General features: G+C 42.0%; 1 protein-coding gene across 1 annotated transcript; it reads left to right on the plus strand.

Annotated features, from left to right (window-relative positions):
• Positions 1-4,317: 4,317 nt before the first annotated feature.
• Positions 4,318-10,812, plus strand: LOC116502456 (gastrula zinc finger protein XlCGF17.1-like; the record flags this gene model as incomplete). Its single annotated transcript, XM_032208345.1, has 2 exons — positions 4,318-4,402; positions 9,375-10,812. A coding segment is annotated over exon 2 (1,101 nt), but the record flags the coding sequence as incomplete, so codon positions are not given.
• Positions 10,813-11,145: the final 333 nt, after the last annotated feature.

The raw sequence follows: 11,145 nt of genomic DNA on the forward strand, positions 1-11,145 counted from the left end.
AGAAAGTAGGTAGGTAGATAAAGGGATATAGATAGATAGATAGATAGATAGATAGATAGATGATAGATAGATAGATAGATAAATAGATAGATGGAGAGAGAGAGAGAGAGAGAGAGAAATACAGTAGGGAAGTAGGGAAAGAGAGAGTGTAGGTAGGTAGGTTGGTAGGTATGTAGGTAGAGGGATAGAGAGAAATAGAAAGAAAGATACAGTAGATAGGTAGGGAGAGAGAGAGGTAGGTAGGTAGATAGAGGGATAGAGAGAGAGGGAGGGAGAAAATAGTAGGTAGGTAGGTAGGTAGAGGGAGGAAGAGAGAGAAATACAATAGGGAGGGAGAGAGATAGGTAGGTAGGTAGATGTTTCCAGGTATACTTATCCATGTGCTGACAATCTGCAGCACCTAACTTTGTTCCTGCTGGCACAGCATTTGATCCACATAATTCTCATCAATCAGTTAAAGAGCTTTCCAAACCGGGAGGTGGGGGGGAGTTTTTGCACTTTGGAAACCTCCCCAAAACGGTCCATTTTTCGCAAAAATGGGCCTGTTTTTTTTTCAAATAAAAGGCATAAATAGCCTAGGTGGGCTTGCAGAGTGCTGGGGTGGGGGACTAGCAAAAAGATGTCCCATTTTTCACAAAAATGGGCCCATTTTTTGTAAAAGTAATTGCATGCATAGTCTTATGGAGGCTTAAAGACTGCTGCTGGAGGGGGGGAGTAATGGACCATTTTTGGCTCATTTCTGCCCTCCCCAGCTCCCAGGAGGTCTCTGAAAGCATTCATAAGGATATACACAGCCATTTTGGTGAAGGGGCAGGGCTTCAGGAAGGCAAAAAATGCTGTATTCAATGCATAAGGCGCACCCACATTTTCAGCCTCTTTTTTGAGGAAAAAAAGATGCGTCTTATACTCCGAAAAATACAGTAGCTGTTTTCTTCAAGTACAATATCGGGCCCCAGGCACCCCCACTAAAGTTCTTACAGAAGACTTGGTTAACTCCCAAATGCAGAATAAGGAAGAGGAAAAGAGCAAAGAGCCAGAAAAAAACAGTTAAAGAGTCACATAAAAAGTGGCAGTCCATTCAGAACAACATTTCCTTCCCAGACAAGGCAACGGGAGGGAAATGTAACAATAGAGAAGCCGCATGAGAAGTCAGGAAGGCATTCCCCCCTCCCCCTCCCAATTACAAAAATCACATCGCTCACTACAAACCCAACGGATTGTTTTTAGAATTCATATGAACGGACTTAATTATGGATGTTAGAATACCAGAAGTGCAATACTAAATTCCCTAAGGCAGCTTCTTCACTGTCACAGGGGTCTGATTGATTTCCGTGCTCTCGAGTGGCTCCCTGAGGCCCCAAATTAGAAGCGGATTCTCCTGTCTTTCAAACAGCCCACCATACCACAGATGCTATTCAAGATGAAGGCACATTTAGCCTCCTTTCAAATCTTTCCCATCAGAGTATTCGGTGAGGAAAGGGTTACTCCGTTAATTGTTAACATGAGAGCTCCCAAGATGGCTGTCTCCTCCTCATTTTCAACCTTGGGAAAGGGAGAGAAAGACAGTGGGACTCAACCAGCCTTGTCCGGTGAAGAGATTCTTAACAGCACAGAAACTGGTCTCATTAATGCTTTTGGTGCTCTCCCAAGGAAAGAACAAGACAATATATTATTCAAGTTAGAAAATTTAAAGAAATATTTATTGGTCACAATAGACACAGCAGAGCCGCTTATAGATCTTGTCCCCCCAATAATTGAGCCTCTCACTTCTCTCACACTCGGCTATTGCAGGAAAAACAAGCTGGTCCTTAACTTCAAAAAATTTAGTTTTTGCTAAAAGGCCTAGCCAATACCCCTGGAAAATAGAAGGACATCGTTTGGAACAGGTTAGAACATTTAGATACCTTGGGGTGGTTTTCCACTCGCAAAGGACATGGAAGGCACACCTGGATCATACATTGCAAGCAACCAATAGGTCCTCAGACGCAATTAAACACTTCTTTTACACAGGCAGAGGTCATTTAGTACCTGCTGCCTTAAAACGTTTTGAGACCAAAACATTGGCACAAATTCTGTATGGGGCACAAACAAGAATCCTTGCAGAGAAAGACTTGCTAGAAACCATACAAACCAAATTCCTGGGAGCCATCTTAGCTGCACCCAAAGGAACTCCAAATGCCCAGTTAAGAATTGAGAAAGGCATGCCTCAAATTCAGGTAAGAGCGTGGAAGATGATGATCATTCATTGGCTTAAAATGCATTTCTTTCCAGAGGGACTGTCCCTCACTAGTATTGACTGACATCCTCCCCTCCCCCTGGAAACAGGCAATTGATCACAAGCTGGGGCTCTTATGGGCTCTCTCTAGACTTTGATCAAGCAAAGCAAGTAGTAATAATCAATAGAATAAAGGACATGGAGTTCCAAGAAGAACTAAATAGGCTGTCTTTCCACAGTAGGGACAGAATCAAACAGGGTGTGAGGGAATTTGCAAGATATCTAAATGACCTGATCTTTGCAAAACAGAATAGCTTTCTTCAGAGCCAGATTTAACATTGTTCCTTCAGCACTTCTCCAGGGCAGGTATAAGAGAACACCAATAGCAGAACAGCTTTGTATATGTGATAAAGAAGTTGAAGATATCTCATATTTTCTATTACACTGTGAGCTATTCAGAGTTTGTAGGTCTGCACATGTTCTCCCCTTATTAGAGAGATTGCCAGGGAGGGCAGACAATTTTTATGTAGGCTTTCTTCTCCAGGACACAAACCCGGCTACCACGTATGCCGTGGCAAAATTCTGTGATGCTGCAATGTCCACAAGAATTTGAGTTGTCATCTTGTACCAATTATTTGGACATATCTCTAACAATTTCTGGACCATTGTTTTTACTCCCATACTTATCGGCTTTTCACCCAGGTAAACCAGGGAGTGACCCGAACGATTTGAGAACATGTATGTTATTGTCCACTTTTAACGTCAATACTTTTTAATTATATTTTAATGTCAGTAGTTTTTAACATATTGTAAAAAGTAATGCGTATTGCTGGTCTTTGACCATAATAAAGATTTATACTTATACAGGTGTGATTGGACAGAGAAAATGAAAAACATAAATTTGATAAAGATGTACTGTGTGTGGGTTTTTTTTTGTTTTTTTTTGTTTTTGGTTCTCAAGTCTTTTTCTCTCCACAGGATCCCTCCGACCTTTGACCTCTCCCATAGAGCCCATATAGGCATTTCTTTCCTCCACAAAGTCCCACCGGTCTTTCCCTCCCCACAAGGTCCCCACTGGCGTTCTCCTCCCTCACAGGTTCCCCAAAGTCTTCCCACCACCACCATTAGAATAGCAAAAAACACAGAACTCACTACATTGCACAACCCCAGCAGCATCACAGAAACCTATAAATATACATCCACCCATTCAACCAGTCGGTCAACTGTCATGGAACCAGAGGCTGGTCCTGCTCATCAATCTTTTTTTTTTAGTTTACTTTAAAATATGATTGTTAAAGATTTATATTCTGTATTTGCTCTGGGTAGTCGGGGTGGGGGGATGGATTTGGGTGGCTAGATTGGGGGATTTTTTTTAAAAAAAATCTCCACTGAGATTGATGCTAAAAAAGATCAGGAATCTCTAGACCAGCTTCTTACAAAGTAGCACCCTCCAAGGGTTTTGCCCAAGGTGTCTGCCTCAGAATAATCAAGATACCACAGGTAATCCTTGACATGCAACCATATTTGAGCTGGGCTCAAACAGAAAAGAAAGTGGGGGCAGCCTATTCTTGAAAGCCCCTGAGAGCAGGACAAGAAGGAACAGAGGGAGACACATCAGAAAGGGATCCAACCTGGAATTAAGGAGAAACTTCCTGTCAGTGAGAACAATTGAGCAGTGGAAATGCTTTGTCTCCAGAAGTCTCGGCTGCTCCATTGGAGCAGTTTTTTAAGAGGAGACTGGAGAGCCTTTTTTGTGGAGTAGCACAGGGTTCCCTGCTTGGAGAACTGATCCCTTCCGACTCTTATGCTGTAAGAACTTCATGAAGGTTTAGGGCTCAGCCTGTAGATAATCTTCACAAGTGTCACCTTTCACTATTTCACTTGCATCGGTTGCAAAGGTGGGTTGGTAGGAGTGGAAAATGACTTGATGGCATGTAATCAGTGCAAACCTCTTGCAAACGCCTTCATAGGCAGAGACGGGACGAGCCTGTTTTACCCCCTCCCATCGGGAGATGGCAGTCAAATGGGCAAAATTGGGGTTGAGCTTTAAGGGGTTAAAACGATCAAGTGCAGCATTGCTAGATAGGAAGGGAGAGAAGTGCAGGAGCTAGAGGATCGGTGGCGGGAGGAAGAGAAGGCGAGTCGTTTCTGGGCTCCTGCAAGAGTCGAAGCAGCAGCAGCTGGTGGGTGAGTTGAGGGCAGGTTGGGGGAGAGGCTGGGAGCAAGAAAGGCTGCTTGATTTTCTCCGCAGAGTAAAACCAGAGAAGCAACTGGAAGAAAGACAAAGGCAGTTGGATGTGACCTTGGCGATCATGCAGTCAAACCCCCTGCTCAAGCATGAGAACTAAGACCATTTCAGCAAATGGCTCTCCAGTATCTCCTTCCAAGCCCCGGGTCATGTTTGTTGCTCTTTCGTGTCTTCTCTTCAAAGGAACCTTCCTGTTCATAAGTATTAAATCCAGTATAGCTGAGCCTCTAATTATCTCTTGCATGACAGAGTTGTCAGGTTCCTCAGAAACCTCTAAGAAGCAACTGCACAGCCATTTATCCAGAATGGTATGGGCTCTCCTGACCTAGCAGTGAATTAGTCTAGGGCCGTGATAGTGAACTTATGGCACGCGTGTCACAGGTTGCTTGCGGAGCCATTTGTTAGGGCACATGAGGCGTTGTCCTGTCAGCTGACTTCAGCCTGGTGGGGGATAGTGAAATCTCCTGAGGGCAAAAAAACAACGAAAATAAAGCCTCAAGGAGGAGTGGAGGCCATTTTCGCCCTCCCCAGGTTCCTAGAAAGCCTCTGGAGGGGGGAGGGTGAAAAATGGGTGCATCACACGCAAAAGCAAGAGGGAGATCGGGGGTTGTGCTCATAGAATTATGGGTGTGGCCATGGCCACTCACGAACCCCTTGAACTCCCCTGAGTTTTGTCACATGATGGGGAAACTGTTAGCCATCACTGGTCTAGTGTCTAGATCTAGAAGATCTCCAAGATCCCTTGCAACTCTGTTCTGAAATGGACCTGCTGGATTTTTGGCAATAATATTGGAAATCCCCAGAAATCACTGGGGATTTTTGCTTTTTTGTTTTTGTTTCCATGTCTAGCCAATAAGGGTGGCATTTGCCTATTGGTGCCTCATCCATGTATAAAACTGGATTACTTGTGTTTAAAACAGCATTTTTTTAAAAAAATGGTTTTCAGAACCTTTGGGATGTTCAGCTGTATAGGTAGTCCTAACTTACCGTTTGTTCCCTGAGCCTTCAGTGGCACTGTTGCAATGGCACATATACATCTGCTCCACAGATTAGTGCTGATTGTAGCGCTTGTTCAGTGACCTCAACAAGTCAGCAGTTCCTGTGGTTATGAAGGTGCAAGAACAATTTGGGTTCTGTCAACTGATGCACATTTATGATGGTTTCAGCATCCCACACTTGGGATCCCCATTTGTGACCTTCTCAGCTAGGTTCTTGTCAAGGAAAATAAGTAGTGATGCCAGCAGGAAGTTGCCAGTCAAAGTCAGGTGAAATTGTCTTTAACAACCCACAGTGATTCGCTTAACAACTGCAGAGGAACAGATGTAAGTTGGCACAGTCCTATGATATCATGCTTCCTGATCAGGCTGCGTAGTGACAGAGATGCCTTTCCCAAATGGAATCAGTAAGTGAGGACTGCTTCAATAGGAATGTCACCAGAGTGGTTGTGGACAGTATTTTCTGCCCTTACTTGGAACTGAGGACTTCCATGGCAAAATTGGTGCTTCAAATCATGCAGAATCTTTAGGCATCATTTTATCAATTAAAGCCCCCACATCTCTAAAATTAGCACAGAAGGTTTGACTGTAACCATTTTGGGATTTGGGTAGCTTTCAGGTAGAAAACAGATGGATTTTCCACAGCTCTATATTTGGTATAGAGCTTGGTGCTTGAGCAGGGGGTTGGATTAGAAGACCTCCAAAGTCCCTTCCATCTGTAATTCTATTATATCCTTCCATTGTTCAAGTATTATATTACATCCAAAGTTCTTTGCCCACTGAATTGTATAATGCTTTACTTACTCATTCTGCAAGTTCAATGTCAGGATTCCAAGAAAAACCTTCAATCAATGAAGACTCCAAGGTAGGCAATTCTAGTTCCAATCTATTGAAGATGTCATATTGGCACATCTGGGAAAACCCGAATCTGTAAGCTTCTGGTTTTCCACATTCAAAAAAAGTCAGAGTTCCACCCCCTGCACCCACATGTCCATCACACGATCCAATCACTCCACCTACCCAAGTGGAGACATCCCCCCCATCATGCCTATCCATGTGCAGGCTGAACGTCCTTGACTCCCAGAGAAAAGATGCTGTTATGGCTATAATTCTCAACCATCTCACAATCACTGTTCCCTCTAAGGTGCGCGCCTGCGCGGCCGCGCACGTCACAAAAAAATCCCGCGCAGCAGTTTCTATCTGCCGCGCAGAGATTTCTGTAAAGGAAACGTGGGGAAGTCCTTTGCAGGCGGCTACAACTGGCCGCCTGCAAAGGACCTCCCCAGACTTGTTTTGAAGAGCACGGCTCTTCAAGTCCATGTTCGGGGCGGGGGATCCCTTGGAGAGGGGATTCCTTCCTGAGAGACCCCGCCCAGAAAATGCGGAGAGCGGCAGTGGAGACCCGGGGCTGCTTCTGCTGCGACTGCTGGACTGTGTGGGGCTGGGAAGGGGGCGGGAAGAGCGGCGGGGCTGGCGGTGGCCGGCGGTGGCAGGCTGGTTGGCTGCCTTTCCACCGCTGCCCCCTCTGTGCGCGGCTTTCAACCTGCTCCCCCGACTCGTAACTCCTCCTGTTTTCCCCCTCCCTCTTACATGCCCCCTTGGTGCAGCGGGCTACTGCCGGCGAAAGGAGTGGGGCGGGCGACATTGCACAACTGGGTAAATTATAAACCACAGATTTTAATCCTATTTAATTTTTAATGGTATCAAATTTAGCTATAAAGTGGCCTTACCTACTTTTTTTTCCCTGGGCCTGCTAAATTCTGGTCCCTGGTGATACAATGAGTTAAATGCATTCTGGCCTGGATTTCCTATTGTGCAATTTGTGTCATGGACTTAATCATTTTAAATTCCATAAAATGCCAGTACACATCCTTTCTGCCAAGAGATCAGAAAAAACAATGCTCGAATCTTCTGATATTTAAATGATTTATAATGTTGTTTAGATATATAATTTGGATTACATTTGAAAGCTATGCATTGATTAAATACTACAGAATACAAGCAGTTCTTTCTTTTTTGGTTTTAGAAAAGGATAATTCCCCTTTTAGCCAGGCTTTTTGAATTAGATTATGGTGATGTTAACACCAGTTTTTAAGTAGATTTCAAATTTTAAAAAAAAAATCTTTTAGCTGCTTTGAATACCTTGGAGTTGAAAAGACGGGGTACAAACTCAAATAACAAAAAAATAGTACATTCATTTTGAAAAATAAATGCAAGACTTGATTAATTTCATATCTTTATTTAAAATAGTTTTGGCATGGCATATGGTTTTATTGATTCAGTTGGAAATGATGTGGATGTTGTATCTGATTCTGAGGTATATATATTGTTAAGTAACATAACATATAGCATATAGTCCAAACTTGCTAGACTATTTAATTGATCTTACTACTTTAAAGGGGGAGAGGTTCATGATAAATTATTTTATTACATTTATGTTGCATTTATATATTATATTTATTACATTTATATTTCACATTATATATTTGTATTGTTATTTTAGTGTTTATTGTCAATTTTGATAGATATTATATTGATATATCAATACTGATTTTACTCATACTAAATAATTACTGCTATTATTTATCAGCATTAAATATTTACAGTTTTTAATATTGAGTTAGTCGTATTTTAGAATAATAGGATTATCTTTTAATAGGATAATTGGCAAAATCTAATTCAAATGTGATGGGTTGCATTCCAAAGAATGTGAGAGGACAGGTTGCCTGCAAAATGCCAGGACCCAGGACCCTGTTGGTGCCATGTCTCTCTCTAGCCAGTCTAACAATGTAAAAGCTGAGCAGAAGTCTTTTTTTTTTCAGGGTGAGCGGAAAAGTATAGTGTTTGAGTGGCACTTTTCATGCCTGGCATTCATCAGGCTGAAACCTCGCTCGCAATCGGCGCTTGACGCTTAGAATGTTGCGCAAATGTCCAGCAGACGTGACAGCAGTTCAAACTGTTGCTCTCTTAGGTGCTCAGGCATGAAACTGTGCCGCTCAAACACTATACTTTCCTGCTCACACTGAAAAAAAATTAGAGGGAACATTGCTCACAATCCCCCTCTCGATTGTCCAGGCACTAAATGTGGCAGCCCTAAAGATCCAAAAGAAAAGAAGGGCCCCAGGGCTGACATTCAATTTCAATAGCAGTTTATAAATCTTAGTATTAATATGTTCAACCATTCACTTGCATTTCATTTTTCACGAAATTCCATCCATTGCTCTTTTTCTCTAGTTCAAATCTTTCAATTGTAAATATAGAAATCAATGGCAAACATCCTTCTGATTCCAACTTGTATATTTGCGGATAGGGGCACGATAATTGAACAATATTATTTAACCATAAGTCAACCAATCTGGTTTTGCCACCCTTTCTTTTCTTAAAAAAGTTCCTGGGGAGACACCAAAGAGTAAAGAATGATGACTACAATCAACAGTTCCTTTAACCTTATCATACCATAAAAAGCTTTGCCATCAAATGCTTTATTCATGCCTGTCAAGCTCAAGGAAGCTCTTATTTTGGAGAGTCCCTCACTCTTTTTGCCACAAAACAACAAGCATCAAAGTACAATTCAAAGTACAAATCTGGTCAACTCAAAGACACTATCCTTATCACCTTGCAATAATTTATGTTTAATTTTTGGTGTTTCCCCTTGCCATATAAACCTAGAGATATCCATCAGCCATTGTTTAAATTGAGTTTCAGTTATAATATTTAAAGTGTATTTTATGATTCAATGTATATTTAAACTTGTATCTCTGTAATCTCCAATGTGTCAAATGAATCATAATTAACATTAGAAGCTATTTCAGCCTTTTGGTACATTGGCTTTTTACTTGTAATATATACTTTGTTCACATCTTCTGCAACCATTTTATAATGATTTTAAACTTACACTTTTATTTAAATCTTACAGATGAAGAGGATACTAATAAGAGCACGCCGGACAACTAGGAATAACCAGCAACTTTGAAAATTAAACCAAATTGAGCCAAAAAGTACACAGTAATGCAGGCCTTGCCCAGTGAGGAAGAAAACAGTAGCTTGAATTAAAGCTCCATGCAACAAAAGCTCCATAGATGTGCTTGTGGGAAAAGCATACATAGGAAATCACATATTATGCATAAGAGGATCCACACTGGAGGAAAGCCATACAAATTATATGGGAAAATATTTAGTTAGATCAGCTGCCTTGCGGTTAATCGAAGGACCCACACAGGAGACAAGCCCTGTAACTATTCCCAATGCAGTAAATGCTTTTGCAAGCAGGACAACTTGATGATACATCGGAGAATTCGCATGGGAAAACAATTGAATGTGCTGATTGTTTGAAAACTTTCCGTCAGTATTCCAACCTGGTGGTACATTGGAGGATGCACACAGGAAAGAAATCAGATAACTGTCTTGATTGTGGTAAAAGTTTCATTACAAATTCTCAGCTGGTGATACACAAGAGGACTCACACAGGAGAGAAACGCTTTGAATGTCCTGTTTGTGGGAAATGTTTCACTCGGAATTCTAGGCTGGTGGCACACCAGAGGACACACCCAGGAGAGAAACTCTTTGAATGTTCATATTGTGGGAAATGTTTCACTCGGAATTCTAGGCTGGTGGCACACAAGAGTACTCACACGGGAGAGAAACCCTTTGAATGTTCAGATTGTGGGAAATGTTTCACTCGGAATTCTAGGCTGGTGGAACACCAGAGGACTCACACAGGAGAGAAACCCTTTGAATGTCCTGATTGTAGGAAATGTTTCAGTCTGAGTTCCAGCCTTCTGAGACACCAGAGGACTCACACAAGAGATAAATTCTTTGAATGTCCTGATTGTGGGAAACGTTTCAGTGAGAATTATCGGCTGTTGAACCACCAAAGGACTCACACAGGAGAGAAACCCTTTGAATGTCCTGATTGTGGGAAACGTTTCAGTCAGAATATAAGCCTGGTGATTCATCAGAGGACTCACACAGGGGAGAAACCCTTTGAATGTCCTGATTGTGGGAAACGTTTCAGTCGGAATTCAAGCCTGGTGATTCATCAGAGGACTCACACAGGGGAGAAACCCTTTGAATGTCCTGATTGTGGGAAATGTTTCAGTCATAATTCCATCTTGATGAAACACTACAGGATTCACACAGGAGAGAAACCCTTTGAATGTCCTATTTGTGGGGAAAGTTTCAGACATAATTCAAGCCTGGTGGACCACCAGAGGACTCACACAGGAGAGAAACCCTTTGAATGTCTTGATTGTGGGAAACATTTCAGTCGTAATTCCAACTTGGTGGACCACCAGAGGACTCACACAGGAGAGAAACCCTTTGAATGTCCTGATTGTGGGAAACGTTTCAGTCATAATTCCAACTTGGTGAAACACCAGAGGACTCACACACTCGGGGGAGAAACCATATGAATGTCTACAATGTAAAAAATGAAAAAATGGTTTGATAAAGATTGCATGCAACTAAAAAGGATATATAATATGGAGTACAGGAAAAGTAAAAATGCCCCTTTTGGGGATCACACTTACTACTTAAAGCAGCTGAAAGCACAATATAAGAATTTTTATGTTGGCTTTCTCCCCCAGGACACAAACCCGGCTACCATGTATGCAGTGGAAAAATTCTGTGATGCTGCAATGTTCACAAGAAAAAAAAATTGGTTATAGAAGTATAGTTGTCGTACCAAT

The sequence above is a fragment of the Thamnophis elegans genome, chromosome 2, assembly GCF_009769535.1.
Source record: "Thamnophis elegans isolate rThaEle1 chromosome 2, rThaEle1.pri, whole genome shotgun sequence".
In the NCBI taxonomy this organism is placed as follows: Eukaryota; Metazoa; Chordata; class Lepidosauria; order Squamata; family Colubridae; genus Thamnophis; species Thamnophis elegans.